The 21,196-nt window shown below is 35.2% G+C and overlaps 3 protein-coding genes and 1 long non-coding RNA gene across 5 annotated transcripts; 1 reads left to right on the plus strand and 3 right to left on the minus strand.

Moving 5' to 3' along the window:
• Positions 1-2,313: 2,313 nt before the first annotated feature.
• Positions 2,314-6,143, plus strand: LOC121251417 (mitochondrial phosphate carrier protein 3, mitochondrial-like). The gene is made up of 6 exons (XM_041150670.1): positions 2,314-2,846; positions 4,086-4,447; positions 4,554-4,597; positions 5,273-5,487; positions 5,573-5,697; positions 5,793-6,143. The coding sequence occupies exons 1-6, from the start codon at positions 2,547-2,549 to the stop codon at positions 5,845-5,847; spliced, it is 1,101 nt and encodes a 366-aa protein (XP_041006604.1). The 5' UTR covers positions 2,314-2,546; the 3' UTR covers positions 5,848-6,143.
• On the minus strand, positions 6,033-6,608 carry LOC121251420. Its single transcript, XR_005938015.1, has 2 exons — positions 6,479-6,608; positions 6,033-6,247 (listed from the first exon to the last, which is right to left on the minus strand). It is a non-coding gene; the product is annotated as an uncharacterized LOC121251420 (long non-coding RNA).
• Positions 6,609-6,844: 236 nt separating this feature from the next.
• Positions 6,845-10,549, minus strand: LOC121252925 (V-type proton ATPase subunit C). The gene is made up of 11 exons (XM_041152779.1): positions 10,272-10,549; positions 10,088-10,156; positions 9,663-9,790; positions 9,422-9,521; positions 9,214-9,281; positions 8,966-9,107; positions 8,685-8,801; positions 8,338-8,463; positions 7,996-8,079; positions 7,797-7,876; positions 6,845-7,249 (listed from the first exon to the last, which is right to left on the minus strand). Exons 1-11 carry the CDS (start codon positions 10,383-10,385, stop codon positions 7,147-7,149), a joined length of 1,131 nt encoding a protein of 376 aa, XP_041008713.1. The 5' UTR covers positions 10,386-10,549; the 3' UTR covers positions 6,845-7,146.
• Positions 10,550-12,800: 2,251 nt separating this feature from the next.
• On the minus strand, positions 12,801-16,022 carry LOC121251460 (B3 domain-containing transcription factor FUS3-like). 2 transcript variants are annotated; one of them, XM_041150720.1, is made up of 6 exons: positions 15,483-16,020; positions 14,513-14,602; positions 14,169-14,269; positions 13,684-13,730; positions 13,514-13,590; positions 12,801-13,339 (listed from the first exon to the last, which is right to left on the minus strand). In XM_041150720.1, the coding sequence occupies exons 1-6, from the start codon at positions 15,786-15,788 to the stop codon at positions 13,022-13,024; spliced, it is 939 nt and encodes a 312-aa protein (XP_041006654.1). In that variant the 5' UTR covers positions 15,789-16,020; the 3' UTR covers positions 12,801-13,021. The 2 variants fall into 2 exon arrangements, with proteins under 2 accessions (XP_041006654.1, XP_041006655.1); XM_041150721.1 differs by lacking the exon at positions 14,513-14,602 and having other exon boundaries at positions 15,483-16,022.
• Positions 16,023-21,196: the final 5,174 nt, after the last annotated feature.

Here is a 21,196-nt window from a genome sequence, read left to right on the forward strand (position 1 = left end):
AGATTCGACTAGAGAGAGAGAGAGATAGCAGACCCAAGGCTATTTCGTTCGGTTTGATAGAGAGAAAGAGGGAGAGAGGGAGAGAGATGAGCGTAAGTACCAGGGAGGCCGATTGTTTGAGTGACGTTGGTTCTATTTCTTTCTCGTTAGAACGATAGCGTGTGATTCGATTATGGAGAGAGTAAATATCTTCTTTACACCAGAATCAGTTTGAAGTTAAACTCTTGTATTAGGTAGTACACGATGAATCTAGTATCCTCATTTAGACACGTGCTAATTCATGATTTATGGAATAGGAAAGCTAGCGACCTTAGGCGCGGGATTGAGAGAATAGGAAGACCATGTACTGTTAATCTAAGATATCAGCAGGTAAAGAGAGTTATGTGTACGAGAGAGCTTCGTCCTTGAAATCATTATCGGCCTCATTATTGAGACGATGGATCTGGAGAAGACGGGCCTCGGCTCCGAACCCACTTTCAGCCTCTCTCTCTATCGTTTCTGTGGGTCTTGCTTGATCATTCTGTTGTTTCTTTTACGTGGCTCTTAAGTTGAAGCCCAACTATACACTACACTCTGCACGTCAAGTTGGCATTGTAAAACGTCAAACCCAAACCGAATCCCAAAATATTTGGGTCTACCTCCTCCACTACTGACACCTGTACAAGTAATACTCGGTTAATGTACATATATGTCATATAACCCTGTAAAACTTCTTAAATAAATTGTAATTTATGCCAATTTAGATAGCGAAGTGATAAAAGATAAAAATTAAAAATTAAATAAAATATTGTTAAAATATAATTTTTAATATTATTTTTATTTTAAAATTTTAAAAAATTGAATAATTTATTTATATTTTATTTAAAAGTTTAAAAAATTTATAATAATTAAATAAAATGAGATAAAATTATTTCACTAAACAAACCATTCTTTAAACTGGTACAAATTTTGTCAAATGTATATTTATAAAATGAGATTCTTGAATACTTCAAATCAGCAGACGAAAGTGAATAATTACTGTAAAATTAGTGAGGAGTTCAATCACCGGCTGTATGATCAAATGAAGATGAGAAAAGCCAATACGTAGAGCAGCGTTTTTTAGGGAACATGAGGAAGATGATTTTTTCCAAGTATACATGTAATATTATAAAAAACTTCTGCAATGGAAAAATGAAGTTTAATTTCTATAATAGATGTGGCTTACATAGAACTTTATGAAGTTGAATGTAGATAGTAATAGTATTGGGAACCTAAGAAGAGACGGAGGTGGAGGAATTCTTAAAGATACAAAAGGTCATATGATTTGTACTTTTATCAAATATTACGACATTAGTTCAAATAATACTACTGAGATTCAAGCGTTATTAGATGGTCTAATCATTTGTGCATGAATGAATATAATTCATGTTGAAGTGAAAACTGATTCTAAACTTATGGCTCAATGATGGGATAAATGTGGGTCTATCCCGTGGAAGAGTCTCGCTTACTGAAAACAAGCTAAAACGATGGTGAGCTCGATGGTGATATAAATCTCCCACTCTTTTTGAAAAACGAATTACGTAACCGACAAACTTACGAAATTGGGTTCTAGTGATAATGAGACTTTCTTTGAGTTCACTCACAGTCTATAGAAAGACATTCTAGGAAATGTTCGATGGATATTCTCCAATCCCATCATCACCATATCAATATGTAGGTTCTTGGGTTTTATTTATTTTTTATTTTTTGAATGTGTAATTCCTAGGAATCAAGAAGTAATCACGGGAGTCGAAAATATTCATTGAGTTTTTGAAGAAGATAAAGAGTACCAAGTATGAGTCTTGACTACTATATTTACTTTAACGGCACAATATAACAAATAAATCTTTAGAAATATATGTGCCAACAAAAAAAAAATCATCATTTTGGTTTGAGTGAAGGAAAATAATTTATACATAATATTTTATACAATTATATTTTAAATGAGGAATATTTTTTATAAAATATCTTATAAAAATATTTTTATTTTATAATATTATTATAAAATATATTATATATATATCACTACTCTTGAATGAATGAGAGAATGGGAGATACTGATAAATTATAATAATCTTAATTGAACAAGTTAAACTGTTTCCGAAAAGTACAGGCCTCAGAGCTCCCGTCGATACACGTATATTGATACGATGACGACGGGATTGGAGAACATCCATCTGACTATGCTCTCCAGTGTTATCATCGTAATTAACTCCAAGCACAGGGTCATTTTTTTTTTGTGGAACACATCTCTCCTTCGTATAAATAACGCGAGATACAAACTGAGGGCACGGCCGCACGAATTTGGTGCAATTTTGTTTTTTTGTTTTTTAAACTTTGAACTGTCCTCTTATTTCTAAAAGAGAGAGAGAGAGAGAGAGAGGTAGCATCTGGCGGCGAGAGATTGGTAACAAAGCCCTAACTTCTCTCTCTCTCGCTACCGAGTTCCGACGACTTTCTCCCTCTTTTTCTTTTTGACTCCTACAAACACACCACCCCTCTCCTCTCTCCCTCTCCCTCTGTCTGCGATGGCTCTCTCAGAAAGATCATCGCGTCAATCTCTGATCCCGAGCTTCCTCTACTCTTCCGCCGCCTCCCACAAAACCCTAGCTCTCGATAAAATCATGCTTGGCTCCAACCTTAACACCCTCTCAGAACGTTCCTCGCCTACGAGGAACGTCTTTGTTCCTTCCCCTTCCGAGCCTACCAAGAAGATCGAGATGTATTCCCCACAATTCTACGCCGCCTGTACCTTCGGCGGCATCCTCAGCTGCGGTCTCACTCACATGACCGTCACTCCCCTCGATCTTGTCAAATGTAATATGCAGGTCTGTATTTCGTTTATTTACCTCCCTTTCTTATTCTTCTGCTTCTTCTCCTTCTTTCTTTTTTCCCCTTCCTTTATTTTTTCCTTCGATTTTTTTGCCATCTACCTAGCATTTCTGTTTCGGATTAGATTTACATGTATCTATCTGTGCCTCTCTCTAAGCGCTTCTATGCTTTCTTGTGCATTGACTTGGTATTCGTCTAGATCCGAGTTTTTTCTTCATGATCTCATATGTTTGGACGGATATACTATCGAGCTCATTTGATAGTCTCGATATTAGAATATCCACGCGTTTAGATCTATGGTTATATTTTCGGATTGGCGATTCATGTTACGGATGTCACTTTGACAATATGATGATTTGTGTTCTTCCAGCTGAAATTCAACCTTCGAATATTTTTAAATATATCACATGCTCATTACGAGCATGTTTTCTAATTAGTTGGTTTGTACTCTGGAATCCCATCTATCTGTGCAGTGGCTCGACTATCATGCCTATTCTCGGAATCACTACAGTTTTCCGCCCGACGTTGTGCTAGATCTTCACTTGATTACTTTTGGTGTTTTGTACTGAACTTGAGCTTTGCTTCGTTGTTCTTTCTTTCTTTATCTTTTTCCCTATTTCATTCTCAATGTTCCTTATTTCTTTTCTTCTTCAAAGATGCATATACGCAGTTGCTTACGAGTTAATGGCGTTGCATTGCAGCACGATTTTATTCACGAAGGGCATATTTTTTCGACAACTTAGATTTTTGGTCTTAAGCGTGTATGTTGAGGCCATATCATCTGCGCTTCCTAATGAGTGCCTTGGCGTGAACTACACGTTAAAATTTCTTTTTTTTTTTTATGGGGCTAACGAACTAATTTGTAGAGAATGGCCCATGCTTTATTGGGTTCTCATATCACGCAACAGGATTGAACAAAGATCTTGAAGATAATTTTAGTTTCATCTCAGTTCACGGAAAATTTTAAAATATTTTCTTTGTGGATAATGTGGTCTGCTTTGGACGCGATAAATCTGTGTAGAGGTGATAGCTTATGTGTTGGATTTCCGTGCAGAATGAAATGATGTGACATAGATTTATGTTTTTTGCATAATTTCCAATAGTATGCTTGAAATAAAGAGATAACGCTGAAGCATCTTATGTTTTTCTCTCAACAATCAACCAGGTGGCTATCTAATATGATGTGTCACTCTAGTATAGGGTTGCCAATTAACACGGAGATTTTTAGCTTTCAGATTGACCCTGCAAAGTACAAAACCATCTCATCTGGTTTTGGAGTGCTGCTGAAGGAGCAGGGCATCAGAGGCTTCTTCAGGGGTTGGGTGCCAACCTTGCTTGGTTACAGTGCTCAGGGTGCCTGCAAGTTTGGATTCTATGAATTCTTTAAGAAATACTACTCTGACATTGCTGGACCTGAGTATGCAACCAAGTACAAAACCTTGATCTATCTTGCTGGTTCTGCATCTGCTGAGGTCATTGCGGACATTGCTCTTTGCCCTTTTGAGGCAGTGAAGGTCCGAGTTCAAACTCAGCCTGGTTTTGCTAGAGGTCTTTCAGATGGGCTTCCGAAGTTTGTTAAGTCGGAAGGCTATGCAGGGTATGCTTATGAATGGTTTCAATTTTAGCATATGAATGGTTTCAATTTTGTTAATAATATATGCAATTGTGTGAAGGATGACTAAACAATTTTTTAAATCATGCAGATTATACAAAGGACTAGTTCCTCTCTGGGGACGTCAAATTCCTTGTAAGTTGGGGTGGGGGAAGGAATTGGATTGGTAGTACTCTGTTTTTGACTGAAAAAATTCAAAGTAGCGATGATGTTGTAGCACTAAAATTACTTAAAAGTAACTTAATATGAAATGCCAGAACGCTGCACAAATGGCACAACAGAACTATAATTTTAAGATGAATCTCAAGTGAGGCTTTCAAGGATGCAAGCCATATATGTTATTAATTGTTCCAAACATGTGAATGAGTGTGTTACAAGAATTTTTTTTTTTACCTACATATCCTAAATGTGGGAATGATTAGTTTTTATATGACTTCCATGTATCGAGTTTCATTGCATAAAATTTTAAATTTTGGATATTCCTTGTAGAAGCTAGAAAATGTGTATATACACACACTCCATCCCATAATAGTGTAATATGTTCCCCATTCATTCCTACTTATGAAAAAGAAAGAGTATGTACTCCATTCATGCCATGGAATGGTCCATATGTTGCGTCTTAGTTTCTTTGATCTTTATTCTAATATGCACAAAAGTAATTTGCGAGTCTCTGTTCAACTCGGTTTGGTCAGGCCATATATTTTAATTGAAAATTTGTTCACACTTATCTAGGGATTTGATTGGAGAAAAGTGCTGATCCCTTTGAGGCTATCGTTAATGTCTTCTTACCATTTATGTCATTATGTTCAGATACAATGATGAAGTTTGCATCTTTTGAGACCATTGTGGAATATATTTATAAGTATGCCATCCCCACATCGAAGGACCAGTGTAGTAAATCTCTGCAGCTTGGTGTGAGTTTTGCTGGTGGATATGTGGCTGGTGTGTTTTGTGCTATAGTGTCTCATCCTGCTGACAATCTTGTCTCTTTCCTCAACAATGCCAAAGGGGCAACTGTTGGTGATGTGCGTAATTTCTCCTTGGCATGGTTCCTTGGTGCATGTCTGTTCGTTTACACTTTCTTTTGACTCTGTCTTCTGGTTTGTCCAGGCTGTGAAGAAGCTAGGTTTGTGGGGTCTCTTTACTCGTGGGCTTCCTCTCCGTATCGTCATGATTGGAACTCTTACTGGAGCTCAGTGGGGAATCTATGATGCCTTCAAAGTTTTCGTGGGATTGTAAGTCAAATCTTATACTGTGTCGTGTGGTTTAGTAAAACTTGTTTTTCATGATATTGAGTTTAGTTGTTAAATGGGATTTGGTGTTACCTCAGGCCAACCACTGGTGGTGTAACTCCTGCTGCTGCTACCGAGCTTGCAAAGGTGTAGAATTGCAGATGATATGCACAATTTTTTTTTGTCATCTTGTGACATTTATAGGGATTAAATAAACGTAGGATTGCTGGAGCTACTCCGATGGCTCCCAAACCAGTGGAGAGTATTCTTTTGCGTTTGGGACTATTTCCAATTTATTGAAGTTGGCTTATGGAGGGATGGTTTTGTTCTCATCCTTCTGGTTGATTTAAAACTTGTAGTTAGGTCTATAATGAATTTGCAATGTGTTGTTAGGATCACGTTCCCCAGCAAGCTTGGGCCAAAGAATAATGGGCATATGGAATTACATTTCATACTGAGTTTTATCAGTTTTACATCTTTTGGAATGCGATTGTGATAAAAGCTGTAACATATCGCTGATTCAGTTGCCATGTTGATTTTCTCAGCGGCCAACCTTTTCCATGGTCCTTGTATGCACGTTCCCTAGATTTTGCCGTCCGAGTTATTTTGTATCCAAAAAAATACTACTGGATAGCCTATACGGAAATCGCCCGTTTTAAATTTTTTTTTTTTTTAGTAGCCGGCAGTCACTTAAAAAGAGTGGTGCCCAATGGGATCAGAAATTAACCGAATTCAAAATATGGCAGGCATCAGTCCTAAAAGCCATAACCGGGGATGAGTCAACAATTCCAAGTATTTTTGTTCGAGTACTGCTTTTATGCGAATATTATTATTCCTTGTCTAGCATTTTATTGCACGGGGTTCTTAACTCTACACGAGAACTTCGAATCATTCTAATGAGATCCAAATTCATCCTCTTTCCTAGTTCCACTGATTGATGCATCTAAATAATCCTTACAACGACGTTACTCGAGTAGGCAGAGACGACGACATATTTGCTTCATAGGTAGCACAAATTTATTATCTTGAACTAGGGACCCACTCAGCCTTCTGTATTTGGAGGGCCGACCTTCCCAAACAGAAACTCAATTATACCATTTCATTTCAAAGGCCAACTCAAGGTAGTAATGTAACGATAATGCATTGCGTCTTTCAAATAATCAACATGTTATATTATACGGAAATACGTCAACAGCCTTATTTTCACGCTTTTTAAATATCCATACTGAAAGCTCATAAAATAAAAAAGTTATACAATCTCTGTAGTCCAAACCTTCCGTACATATTTCACCTTTGATCCTTAAAACTCTAATTGCAACTCCAAAAAGCTGAAACTCCAATAAGCAACCAAAGAATTGGGTCACTGAATCAAATACACAATGCCTGTCCATTGTTGTTGCTGCCCCTGCACCAAGACGTCTTAACAAGTAAGGAACTGAGATTCAGCACTGATCACACCAGATTGATTGTGAAGCAGACATAGGGATGGCCATCAGTATCCCCTGCCAGACCAGCCATCCCTCCTCCAACTTCATCATCGTTTTTCCAGTATGAGCTGCATTTAACCATCAAAGGACCAGTATAAGGAAAAATCTATCAGATTACAAAAAACCATCGAGATTCACAAACGAACAGCATTAACAAATTTCCAGATATATGAAATTCCATTACAAAAAGCTATCAGCATTAACAAACAACACATCACAATGAACTGGAATGTGACCACAATGTTTTTGAACTTAAGGCATAAAGTTCTTGCAAAGAGAGTTTAAAGTTTAGCTTAGTCACATTAAAAAAAGATGAATAGTGTCCCCACAGAGATTAAAAAAAAAAATTTAAATCTCGACAGCCTTCCTATCTTTCTTGACCACACCTGCATAGTGTCCCTCCTAGGACTACTGAATCAGGTGACCATCTCAGATAAATTTATCTTATTAGTTTAGTAAACAATATCTCGAGTTCGTCCAATCTTATAATGATTTTACATGGCCCCATGAAGCTAAGAAAGCTACTTCAACCTTGACCCTAGTTTGTGTATATATAAGTAACTATTGAGGTTATTCATACCATTACATAAAATATACACAGCTTTAAGGACTTGCCTGTTTGCACTGTCACACAACCCTTCAAGGATTGATCTTACTTTCTTCTCACTTCTTCCGGATGGAGCTAAAACACATGCCTGAAATTATTTCAATTGAAGCCCATCATAACGATATTCATTTTATTCATACAATCCATGCTCAATTGAAAAGAAAATGCTCGGATGGAAAGCCATGAATGAACATAAAATATATATACCAAGAAAGATGGCGGCAGACCATATCTCAGAATGCTCTCTACAAAAACACGTACTGCACAAAAGTGCATCCAGGAGCTAAATACCTACGGGCAAGAAACATACTCAGTATAAGAGAATTAGAATTCTATTATGGGAGGGCAAGAAAACACCGATGAGAACACATAATAACAATATATAGTGATAATTACAACAATATAAATAACAGCAAAACTTAAAACTGTAATGAAAACAACAATTTGGAAGATTCTGACCATATATAGGCCAGTAGTCTACATTGGTGGACAGTTAAGTCATAGGCATCTTAAAAACAAGAAATAGAAAAAAAGAAAAAGGAAAAATACCTCCCCATAGCTGGTATAGCACCACTGCAAAAGAGAACTTCTTAATCTTTCCTGGTCTTGCATTAATTTTTCTAACTCCTGCTTCCGACTCTCTTGTGCTTCTGGACTGTATTCAAAATCACGAATCTGAATCCCATTATAAATTGGAAAAAAAAAAACACTGGTTAGATATCTTCATCCTAGTCAAACACTGAAAGTAGCAGAAACTGGACAATTCGCAACAGAATCTTCATGATTTCTGCCCCACAGATTCTTCACAAAGGATACAAATTTTAAATGATGACAAAGATCCACTGCTGTAACATCCACAGATCAATCAGCACATGCAACTTGTACAACATACTCACTTGAAACCCTCTTTCACGTGCACTTGTTCTAAAATTGTCTGCAACACGATGAAAGAGTATCACAGTATAAAGAGCATATTCATTATCCTCGTACAACTTCTTGGAGGACCTGGGGACCTGAAAGTACTAAGTTTGATTAATAAGTCTGAGGTAAGAAAACAACAAACAATAAGACTGCAACTACTCCAGAGATCTAAATCACCACCCTACAAAATATATATTTTTTTTGTAGGTAATACGGCCACCCTACAAAATATATAACCATAAAAACCAATTATTACCACAAAGTTAGTCAGAGTCTCATAGCTGGCCAACCAGTCTTTCTGTGAATACTTTGGAACAATCGCAAGGAGGGTCACTAGATGTTCTGTGGTAATCATATCCTCAGGTTTCACTAGATTTGAGAGATCACGCACAGCTAAGCTGAAATCGAAGAAAGCTAGGTCAGCTAAGAGACCAGAATAAGATACATTTCATGTATATGAAAGAATTAAACAGAAGAAAGAAGCTGATCAGAAAAAACTTATACCTTCCACTTTGCTTTCGGTTTATAGCGTTAAGCTGACTGCGCACATTGTTATATTCAGCAACACGAACCTAGAGGGACGGGGATTACAGTAACTTAACCATATGCAACATATCGGCAAGGCGTAACCATAAGCAATAATCTTGAGATATCTTCTTAGGTATCACAGGTAACCAACATATCGAATCAACAGGGCATTAATGGTAATTACCTTGAGATCATCCTCGATCTTTGTTACTTGACCATGAATGCTATCCACAATCTCCCTCAGGGGTGCCATGGTCGGGTACTTTGCTTCGTCCCAAACAAACCTTTTCCATTTACAAAAACCGAAAGCACAAGTCTTAAGTACAACACACAGATCACTCACAATCACAAAAACAAAAAAATCCCTAAGCCACCCTCTTCCTGATAAAGAGCTATCCAATGATTTTACAGAAATTCTCATTCACCTGGTGAGGTAAGAATCAACTGGTACTCCATCCACAGTAAGAGCATTGCTCTCCACGCCCGATACCCTCTCCAGTTCCTCGATCTGACGCCTGATCTTGTGTGAGACTCCTTCCACAAAGCTGTTCGACTGCACATTTCCACAATTCACCTCAAAATCTCAATTGTTTTAATAATAAAATTCACTACAATAATAGATCATTATCAAAATTTGAAACCCAATTGCCACAACTTCGTCGAATAAATTACAGGTTTACAAATGACAAAAGAAAACCGTAATAAATTGATAACCAACAGACAAATTTACAGAATCTGCATTATAAATTAAAAGAAAAAGGAACATCTTCCATGAATAAAAAACTAGAAAGTACGAAATATTAATAAAAGAAAGTTCTTCAAAATTGAATTCAGATGTTGGATAAATTACCTTTACCAGATCATCGCTGAGGGAGAGGAGAGAATCTAGGGTTCCAACTCGGAGATTGGGAACATTGAACTGTCAAAATCAAATCGAATATAAGAACGAACAATAATATTTAAAGTGCGATTCGATGAAATTCATTCAAATGGAAACAGATCTTGGCAGGAAATGGGTGAGTGAAAGGGTGTACTCTGTAAAGAGGAGTGTCAAAGGAATGCTTGGAGATTTGCTCTTGCAATCGGTTCCAGAGAGAAGAAGCGGAGTTCTGAACCGGAAGAGAGACCACCCAGTATCTCGTCGCCATTGAAGCTTCGGTTATGAGCTCTGAATTTCAGACAGATAGAGAGAGGGGTTAGCAATGGCGGAGACGAAGGTTCGCAGAATTTTGAGGAAGTTTGTATTTTACTTCGGAAATATCCTGGTAGTTTGCACCCAATAAAAAGCCAACGAGCTCACGCTCCAGTATTTGGAATATCAATATAATTTTGGGACGACAAATGGTTTTTATCAATTTTTATTATAAAGTAAAATTATAATAAATTTAACCTAAATTATTTTTATTATAAAATAAATTTAAAGAATCATATAAATTTATATAAATTTATTAATCTAATTTCTTGAAACGAGATATACAAGCCCTTTATACGTTCTTCTATTATTAACAATATTATATATATTATAAATATATCCCATAAATCATGATGTCCTGGTTAGGCCATTCAATAATAAGTTGCAAGGTTCAAGTCTCCTTTTATTTAGGGTTGTTTGCCGACCCGACCCGAAAACAATTTCCGACCTTACTCAAATCTTTTCCATACCGATTGCTCGTTAACCGATCACCCGTTAAGCTATTGCCAGTTAATTGATTACACGATTTTTTTTTTTTTAGATTTTTTTTTTGTTCTTTTTATTTTTGGGAGATTTCTCCCAATAATCCAGTTTCAAATCACTAGTCCAATTTCAAATCACAATCAAACCCACGCGATAATGATCTTAAAATCAAAATCGGATGGAACAACCCGGGAGAAAAACACATAAGAAAAAATCGGATGGAAAAATACAGAAGAAAAACACAAGAGAAAAACATAAAAGAAAAAATCGGATGAAAAAACCCAAAAGAAAAAGTCGGATGGAAAAACACAGAAGAAAAACATAGGAGAAAAACACAAAAGAAAAAATTGGATGGAAAAACCCAGAAGAGAAAATCGGGAAAAAAAAACACAAAAGGAAAAAAAAAAAAAAACTGAACATTGCTTTCAGATGTCATTCGATTCTCCATAGAAAATAGTTTCACACGAAACTCCCAAAATACCTTTCAAATCTCTGAGCCCGATGTTGTTGTATAGCTCCAACAAATATATATTTGTTTAAATATTTCAAAATATTCGAGAATCATCACAAAAGTCAAATCTTAGCTTTTCATTTCTAAAGCTAGCAACGATAGCCCATTGACGAAAACTTTCAAGTGAATTGATTTGTGCGCACCTTTACGGATATGATGCTGTGGTCTGTAGACAAAGAAGAAGAAGAAGAAAATGATATGGTTTGAGAGAGAGAGAGAGAGAGAGAGAGTAAAATCGAAAATGAACTGAAAATCAAAAATCAAAATAAGTTAAAATTTGGTAACAGGTAATACCTATTTTCGATTTTAACCACAAACGTGTCGGGTTTTTGGACCGGGCTAATTCGGAAAAAAGGGTCGGGTTAGGTTTGCGGGTTTTTTGTTCAGCCCTACCTTTATTGTCGAGGAGCTTTAATGCATTAATGTAATATATATGGGCAACAAAAAACAAAAACAATCGTGATTTTTTTTTATCATCCTCTCAACATCGATCTGATCTTGATATGACATTAAATAATAAGTTCATAAGAGAAACTTAATAACTTATAATCTCAAATTATTAATTTAATACAATATCATGAGATGATGAGAGGATGATGAGTAACATTACTAAAAAAAAATAAAAACTGCATCATTTCGGTTTATATGCTAAAAAATGTAGTCAATAATATAATTCAAATACCAGCTTGTAATTCAATATAAATTGCAGGAACTTTTCGATTCTATTCACCATCCGTTTAGATATTAATTACAAATTAAGAACTCTCAATAAAATAAGATTTAGAAATATTTAATCATATTGATCAGGCCTAAGAAATACAAATAAATTGTGTGAAGGTTGAATATTTTGGTTTAATAACTGGTTCCTTCTTCCATGTTAACAGTACTATATATATATATATATATATATATATGATAAGAGAACTATTTAATTTGATAATAGGTCATAACTGATCATGCTTAATTCGATCATTTACACCTTATAAACAAATTAAGGGATCCTACGTATGATTGATAATTAAGAATATGATTGACATGAGTCTCACTTCGTTATTGAGTAGTACATATATACTACGTACCGCGTAGTGCCATTTTTTCCAGATAATTAGTATCACGTAATAAATTAAGGCATATATATTATGATATATATGGGCAAGTTCTACATGAAGTAAGAAAACATGCATGACTATTTACGACTAGATTGACTATATATTTACGACGAAAACAGACTGATCATTTTAATAGAAAAATAAGAATGACTACAATTAAGCAGTTTTCTTATACTTAAATTATGAGTGATCTACTCGATCTGTGCAAGTGAAATTAAAGAAATCATGTATGCAAGCCAGGACAGATCATGTCAAAAAGTTTACATCATAGCTTGCTAGCTACTCTTTATTTACCAGTATATGTGCATGCAACTATTGCAAAAGTACCAGTAGTACACTGCTTATAAATTCAGTAGCAAAATGATCGAAGACGTTGCCCTCAACGTTAGTATTTAAGGATCGATCCTGCATATATGCAGACATGATGATGACTGCTATATATGTTGGGAGCTTTCTAATATTATTGTTATGACACGAGTACGTACAGTATTAATAGAAGTCATCCAAAGAGAAGTTTTCAACAGATCCGAAGCCTTCCAAAGATCCGATTCTGGAGTAGTTGGTCGAGGAACCGCCCAAAAAATCAAGCGGTGAATCGTTTGAGAAGCTTGTGGTGTCGTAGATAAATGACATGTTTGTATCATCCACCGTGGGATAATTCACATAAAAGGAACCACCTTGTTTACTAGGCTCATAGTCATTAAGAACCATATAATTCTCATTCACCCCATTATTCCTGCTGGTTATCATGTGATCAGCAAATACATCTTCATGATCATCATCAGAAGCCTTTTTAGCCCGAATGACCTGCGCTCAAAAACAGCAACATCTATTAGCTAGCTAGCTACTAAACCACTTAATTTTAGCACTCAAAGATGATCGATCTAGCATGCTTGCATGCATGCTCTAAACCAACTACTTCAACTAATTAATTTTAACATATCTGAAGCTAGCTAGCTCATGTAAATTGGTGCAACATACATAGTTCTGATTTTGATCGTCTTGGTAAATCATGATATAGTCTCCGAGTTGTAAGCCATGCGTATTGACAAAATCCCCTGATAAAATTGATAGAAATTCGATAATTTAATTAGTTTTGACACGACAGTGATCTAGGAGATCAGAAAGATAAGAGTCTGTAGATCCCATACCAGTATTTTCTAGTACATACATTCGGCTGTTGTTATTAGGCCAATACCTGCTTGGGAAAAAATAACCAAGATATGGAATTAAGACCATTACAATTTTTTTTTTGATAGGAAATGAATTTCCATTACAAATTAAGACAATTACAAATTATATGGAAAGGAAATGAATTTCCAAGTTAGATGTTTGTTTCACATGCAACCGCCCGGCCACGTACTTGAACATCCAAAATTAATGAACCTACATTTGTAGTCCAACTCTTCTAACTTGAAAACTTTTCATGAGAGGACATTTGGGCTGGCTATTCTAGTCTTGGATGCAGGAAATTGCAGAGATACTAATTGAGCATATATATATATATATATAATGCTAGTTATTAATTGTCGCATATTTTTACAACTTAGGCTTTACCATATATATTGACAATTGAACTTAATACATATTCCAGTATGATCTTTTGCTCATGAATAGAGAACCAGAGGACTCGGACCTGTACTTGAAACTCCATACATGTAAGCCATCCAAGTCGTCCATGCTGATAAAAATCCCTTCCTTGGACTCTAGGACTGGGAGGTGAGTCTCTGCTGCTTTCTGAAATTAAGTTGTTCCATGATATATGTATATATAATATATATCATTCTTTTATTTTTGAGAGCAAGATGATAGTATCGATCTGATACAGGGTTGATGGTACTTACAGATTGCATTAAGTGAACCTTGGTTGTTTGTTACCAAATGCACTAGTTCAAAGTCCACTTAGACATTAAGCATTACTAGCTAAGTGTTAATCATTCCAATCATAGACTAATTAATTAAGTAGTAAAAAAAACGAACCTTTGGGAGTATCATTCTCCTCAGAGAGCCTACATCACTCTTTTTAAGCTCCTTTTCGAATAGGAATCTCAATCTCCTAGGATCAATTTCCTAAAGCATAATGTCATTTCTTTTAGTAAATTGGATGAAATAAGAAACAAAAGTATTTATCTATACTCAAATGTTGTAAGGCCAATAAGCAACAGCATATATAATAAAATTGAAGGCCATGACAAATCAAACCGGAAAGAACAGAAAAAACTATATATATATATATATATATATATATATGCAACTAAGGAGGAGATTACACATACGCGCGCGCGCGCACATATCCTTCCCAACGACGTCATCAAAAGTCTCAATGTTCCCTTCACATATTTCTAAGATTTTATAATTACCCAAATAAGAGGTTGGTCGCCACAGCAAAAACGTAATTGTCCAAGTGATTTTTGTTTATTTTTCAGATCTATCGAATCGTTTTCCCTTTACAGTTATCAATGTAAAAAACGTTTAAATTAATGTACCGAAAAGAAAAGCATATTCAACTGATCATTCAATACTATTTTATATAGATATATGCAGCTAGCAGCTGCAATTCATATTTAAATCCAAAAGAAATCGCAGACGAGTTGACATGACAAATCTCCATATTTTCTCAAAACAAGAAAAATCAGCTCAGTACGGGTAAATCTATATAAAGTAAAACTCCTGAACGTTGCAAATCTCCAAGCTCTGTTTAATATTTAACTAATCAATTCCAAAATCGACAGAGTTACTAAACTATATATTCGAGATTTACGAAATTGAATGAATAAAAAGATACCAACCTAGCAAAACTCACCTGGTCCACAATGTCTTCTGATCAAGACAATCGTTAATTAGTGAGAAAGTGAAAATCCATTTTAAGCTAGGTGCATCCAAAAAAAAATTACAAAACCCACAAGATCAAAGTTATAAAAAAAGGGGGGTGGGGGGAATGAAAGCTCACACGTGCAGGGAGAGTGGGAAGGCTATGGGGTGGGGATGGAGGCAACTGGGAGCTGGAGGGAGCAAAAGACAGGAGTTTTCTGGTGGATGATCGTCTCAGTCTGGGCATCCTTTTCTTCCTGTGGACTACCCCAAAACTCGTAACAGCAGCAACAAGGTCACGGGTCTCCCCTATCAGATCCGACCCATGACGGGTGGTCGTGTCCCCCCCAACGGTGACAAGCCCAAGCTCAGCCTCTACAGCTGCCACCAAACCACAGGCCGCCTCGGGTTTCACATACGGAACCCCTTGTTGGTCCTTCATCATTAGTTGCTAGGGTTTTGGGTTTCTGTGAGTACTATTCAGTAGCTATCTGTGCAGATCGAAGAAAAATAGCGCCTGATGGACGCTCGGCAATCACGAAATGGGTGGGGAGTGTTAAAGAGAATAGTGTGCTTCTGCTTTTTCTTACGCTTTTTGCTATTTTTAGCAAGGGTTCATGGTGATTACCCAGCCTGGTTTTTGTGACATTTGTGCATTCTGCATTCATGTTGGCCTTCCAATCTTTTGTTCTTATTATATAATTACAGATTTTTAGATGATGGGTAATGGTTAAATGGGATTTGGGAAGCACAAACTAGGGTTATGGCTTTTGGTGACTTGTGATCAGACTGACTGGCATGGGTGACACATGTGCAATGCGGATTCATGGTTGCTTTCGGATCCTTTGTTCTTGCTTATATCTTTTTGTGAAATGGGGTTTTTTTTATGACGAACTAGACTGGAGAGCATAAACTAGGGTTAGAGTAAAGGTGATTACAGGGCCTGAGGTATGGATGACAAATGTGCAGTATGCATCCAGGCATATTGGTTGCCTGGCCTTTAGATCTTTTCGTTTCTTCGTATATGTAAATAGTTTGGTGAAAATGGGTTGGAATGTGACTGGGAAGTAGAAACTATGGTTAGGGTTATGGGGCCGGGTTAGCGTTGAAAAGTGTGGAGCGAGGAGGATAGGGGTGGTTGGGTTGGGAGACATGGCTTAACTTAGAGAGCAGTACTGACGAATAGACGGTGGAGGTGTAGCAAAGGAGGGCTTGGAATGGAGGTCCAGGTGTTGCTAAAGTTCTGAATCCTGAAACAGAAATCAATGGCGTCTCTCTCTCTCTCTCTCTCTGAGCTTTTTTTCCATAGGGGAAGAGTGGTTTTGAATTTGAGAATGGAGAAGCGAAACCCGCTATTTTGTCCTCGTCTAACTTGGGTGTTAACACCGAAAGTTTTACGTAGCGGAAAAGTGATATCTTTGGCTCAGAGGTTTGACCTGATTAATGGTTCCTGTATTCTCTGATTTACAAAATTAAATTATGTTGGCATCAATATGATTATTATCTGATCTGTACGTATGAGCGCTGATATACGGATTATATAAATTTGGATAAGATTCCACTTGTTTTTTGCTTTTTACATTTTTTCTTTTTTTTTGCCTGTCTTAATTAATTAATTCAACCCTGTTTTATGGAATCCAAACCTCGGGTTGAATGCACAGGCGCCACGTGGGCAACATGCATGGAAAGTTTCTTAGCAGATAATAAATATAATTAACTACCAATATTATTGAGTTAAACGCATGTTAAATGCTGTCAGCAAGCACTAATATTACTTAACAAAATTAATAAGTTTGCAGATTCCTTTCACCAAAAATACAAGGAAGGGTTAGAATTATGAATTAATGGTTCGTTCGAGAGAGATAAAATAAGGAGCATATATAATAGGAGATAAATTGTCAAATCTTATTGCATGAATGTGTACTTCTATCCCTCAAAAATAGAATGATTGATATTTATTAATTGTGAACGGGATGCACGCATTCACGCATTTATGAAAAACAATAGCTTGTGATTGTATTGGAGCACTTTCAATGAATTTTTTTATCTTATTTTTTAAAGTATATCACTAAAATTTAATTTGTATATTTTACATACTAACTTTTATAATATATCTTCCATCAATTTATTTAATTTTTTATATATCATTTACATATTCTTTTTAAATACTTCATTTCTATCAATAAATTTACAATATCCATATATTTTTTTATATTTACAATTTGTTTTTATATACAATGTAAAATAATTCGTAAAACAAAAATATATAAGCCAAATAAAAATTAAAAATAAAATAAAAATATGAAAAAAATTAGTTTATGCTGTAAATTCATAGAATGTATTTGATGGATGACCATTAAAATTCTTCCATGTTCATGTATCCCTATTTCCCAAGTTCATATATCCCTATTTCCCATGTATTGTTATTCCCTAAGTTCATGTACCCATGTATCCTCCATGCCTATAAAATGGTGTCTTGAGGATCATTTGGGAGAGACTTACAACAAGTAAGTTGAGAGAAATAATACTTAGTTCCTGAAGAACTAATTCTAGATATTGTGTTCTTTCAATTCTTTTGCTACTTTTCTTTAATTTTACAACACGTTATCAGCACGAGACTCTAGCCAATTGTCGTGTTATTTGACGTTGAAAGCTATCTATGAGATTGCTCTGATCACTGTAAGTCATTCCACAATTTTATAATATCATTTTATAATCATCATGGTATATTCATATTTTCAAATGATGCTATAACATATATTTCATGCAATACTCTTTGAAGTAAAATATTATATTGATGCAATAAATCTTGGAAATACTATCCAAGAAAAGAATGAAAGGTCCCTGCAGGATCGTGCTAAAGTAATGATTTTTCTTCGCCATCATTTGCATGAAGAATTGAAAAGTGAGTACCTCACTATAAAATGTCCATTTATTTTATGGAATAGTCTAAGGGAGAGATACGAGCACCAGAAGACTGTTATTCTTCCAAAGGCTCGCTATAATTGGATGCACCTGAAGTTGCAAGATTTTAAAATAGTGTCTGAGTACAACTCTGTACTTTTCAAAATAAGCTCATAGTTGAAATTATGTGGTGAGAATGTCACTAATGAAGATATGTTAGAGAAAACATATACCACTTTGCACACCTCGAATGTGCTCCTGCAGTAGCAATATCGAGAGCGCAAGTTCATAAAATATTCTAAACTAATATCTTGTTTGTTAGTGGCTGAACAGAACAATGAGCTTTTAATGAAAAATCATCAATCTCATCCAACTGGTTCTACTTCATTCCCTCAAGCGAATGAAACTTCATTTCATAATCATAAAGGAAATCGTGGACGTGGTTGTGGTAAGAAAAATCATAAAAATAAAGGAGACCGTACTCAAAATTATTCAAAGAGAAACTCAGTATACCACCGGAAGTGAAATAACATTGAGACAAAAAATGATGATAATAAAGGCTCACAGAATAAGCCTGCGAAGAACTATGAGGATAAATATTTTAGATGTGGTACGAATAGACATTGGTCACGTACCTGTCGTATACCAAAACATTTAGTAGACCTATATCAGACCTCCATTAAAGGAAAGGAAAATGAGGTCGAAATGAATTTTATTGATCACAAGAATCTAGTAGATTCTACTTATACGCCAGATGGAATGGATCTCACACATTTGGATGCTTCTGATTTCTTTGTAAACCCCAATGAAAATACATATTTTTTTTTATTAGTGATGATTTTGGATACAATAATTAATTTTTTTCTTTGTCTTGTAATCACATTATATTTCAGTTATTATCTTTGAATACATTGAATTTTCCTTTATATTAATAAAGTTTTATGTTTGTTTTACTTTTATTAAGAAAGCATGGATTTTATTGATAAGAAATATTTTCAATGTTTAACATTGAATAGATCTAATGTCAATACCATATTCGGTTCTTTAAATCTAATTGAAGACTCTGGAAGAGCAAATATAATGTTACTAGAAGGAACAAAATTTGTATTGCCGATGCTTTGTATTCTTCAAAATCCAGAAGAAATTTGCTAAGTTTTAAAGATATTCATAGTAATAGTTATCATGTTGAAACCATTAATGAAGGCAGTAATGAATATCTTTACATTATTTTTATAATTTCGGGCCAGAAGCTCATATTAGAAAAACTGTCAGCTTTCTCTTTGGATTTATATTATACAACTATGAGTACAATTGAATCAAATATTGTAATGCACCGGAAGTGCTCTGATTCAAAATTTTTATGCTTTGACATGATTGCCTTTGACATCCGGGATCAATTATGGTGCGACGAATAATTAAGAGCTCACATGAACATCCTCTAAAGAACCTAAAGATTCTATTACCAAGTGATTATCCATGTGCATCATGTTCTAAAGGAAAACTTTTTATCAGGTCATCCCATTCTAAGGCTGTAATTGAATCTCTATCATTTTTAGAAAGAATTCATGGGGATATATGTGGGCCAATACATCCGCCATGTTGACCATTTAGATATTTTATGGTTTAAATAGATGCATCAACTAGATGGTCACATGTTTGTCTACTCTCTACTCGTAATGTTGTATTTGCTAGACTTTTGCTTATGAGAACAAAACTACATGTTTCTGCTTGGAGACATGCAATTTTACATGTTGCATTATTAGTTTGGATTTTCCTTACAACTCCTTACATAATAAATACTCCCCATTGCAACTTGCTTTTGGTATTTATATTGGTTTTGATTCTCCTTCTATTATTAGATACTTTGAACCTTTAATTGATGATTTTTTTTAAAGCACGTTTCGAAAATTGTTATTTTGATGAAACAATTTTTCCACCATTAGGAAAAGAAAATGTGTCTGGAGCACAAAAATAAATAACATGAATGCATCGACATTGTCTCATATTGATCCTTATACAAATCAATATGAACTGGAAGTTCAGATGATTATTCATCTACAAGGTATTGCAAATCAATTACCGGATGCATTTACTGATAGTAAGAAAATAATAAAATCTTATATTCTAGCTGCTAATATCCCTGCGCAGATTGAAGTTCCTGTAGGACAATTAAGAAATCAAGCAGAAAATGAATCTAAAACATGTCTGAAGTGTGGAAGACCTATTGGTGCAGAGGATAAGATTCCCTGAAAGAGAAAAACAAAAAAAAATTGATATTCTTGAAGAAACCATGCCCACAAAACAAGTAACAAAATCAATTGATCCATCCAAACTTTCAACACCAAATTCTCCTGAAAAAGAATCCTAAAGAGGAATCCGTTGAAGAGGAATCTTCTGAAAAGATATCTCCTGAAGAGGAACAGGTACCTGAAAATAACGAGATCTCAATAAATTATGTAAGCACAGAAGAATTATGAGATAGAAATAAAATTATTGTTGACAATATATTTTCATTTAAAGTTGCAACTGACATTACCAGAAGTAATGAAGAAATTGAACCACAAACCGTCGCAGAATGTCGAAGTAGAGATGATTGGCCAAAATGGAAAAATGTAATTAATGCAGAATTGAATTCACTTGCAAAACGTGTAGTATTTGGACCTATCGTCCAAACACCTAAAGCTGTTACATCTGTTGAATATAAGTGGGTATTTATACAAAAACGTAATGAGAAAAATGAAATCGTGAGATATAAAGTACGATTTGTTGCATAAGGTTTTTCGCAGAAACCTGGTATTGATTTTTAAGAAACATATTCTCCTATAATGGATTCAATTATATTCAGATTTTTTATTAGCTTGGTAGTAATGAAAAGTTTGGATGTGGTTACTGTTAAGATAAGTTCAGAATCCAGTTCATCACAGGACTCTTCCAGCTTATGAATAGAAA

This window comes from Juglans microcarpa x Juglans regia, chromosome 2S, assembly GCF_004785595.1.
Source record: "Juglans microcarpa x Juglans regia isolate MS1-56 chromosome 2S, Jm3101_v1.0, whole genome shotgun sequence".
Classification (NCBI taxonomy): domain Eukaryota; kingdom Viridiplantae; phylum Streptophyta; class Magnoliopsida; order Fagales; family Juglandaceae; genus Juglans; species Juglans microcarpa x Juglans regia.

What these genes read in the sequence shown, in the direction of transcription:
- LOC121251417 (XM_041150670.1), top strand. Translation starts at nt 2,547, where the DNA reads ATGGCTCTCTCAGAAAGATCATCGCGTCAATCTCTGATCCCGAGCTTC. An exon ending in CTGGGGACGTCAAATTCCTT is followed by an intron (nt 4,598 to 5,272) that starts GTAAGTTGGGGT and finishes CATTATGTTCAG; the next exon opens with ATACAATGATGAAGTTTGCA. An exon ending in AAGGGGCAACTGTTGGTGAT is followed by an intron (nt 5,488 to 5,572) that starts GTGCGTAATTTC and finishes TGGTTTGTCCAG; the next exon opens with GCTGTGAAGAAGCTAGGTTT.
- LOC121252925 (XM_041152779.1), bottom strand. Translation starts at nt 10,385, where the DNA reads ATGGCGACGAGATACTGGGTGGTCTCTCTTCCGGTTCAGAACTCCGCT. An exon ending in AGACTCTGACTAACTTTGTG is followed by an intron (nt 8,802 to 8,965) that starts GTAATAATTGGT and finishes TAGTACTTTCAG; the next exon opens with GTCCCCAGGTCCTCCAAGAA. An exon ending in TTGTGTGACAGTGCAAACAG is followed by an intron (nt 7,250 to 7,796) that starts GCAAGTCCTTAA and finishes GGTTAAATGCAG; the next exon opens with CTCATACTGGAAAAACGATG.
- LOC121251460 (XM_041150720.1), bottom strand. Translation starts at nt 15,788, where the DNA reads ATGATGAAGGACCAACAAGGGGTTCCGTATGTGAAACCCGAGGCGGCC. An exon ending in TTCCCACTCTCCCTGCACGT is followed by an intron (nt 14,603 to 15,482) that starts GTGAGCTTTCAT and finishes ATTATGCTTTAG; the next exon opens with GAAATTGATCCTAGGAGATT. An exon ending in GTATGTACTAGAAAATACTG is followed by an intron (nt 13,591 to 13,683) that starts GTATGGGATCTA and finishes CAATTTTATCAG; the next exon opens with GGGATTTTGTCAATACGCAT.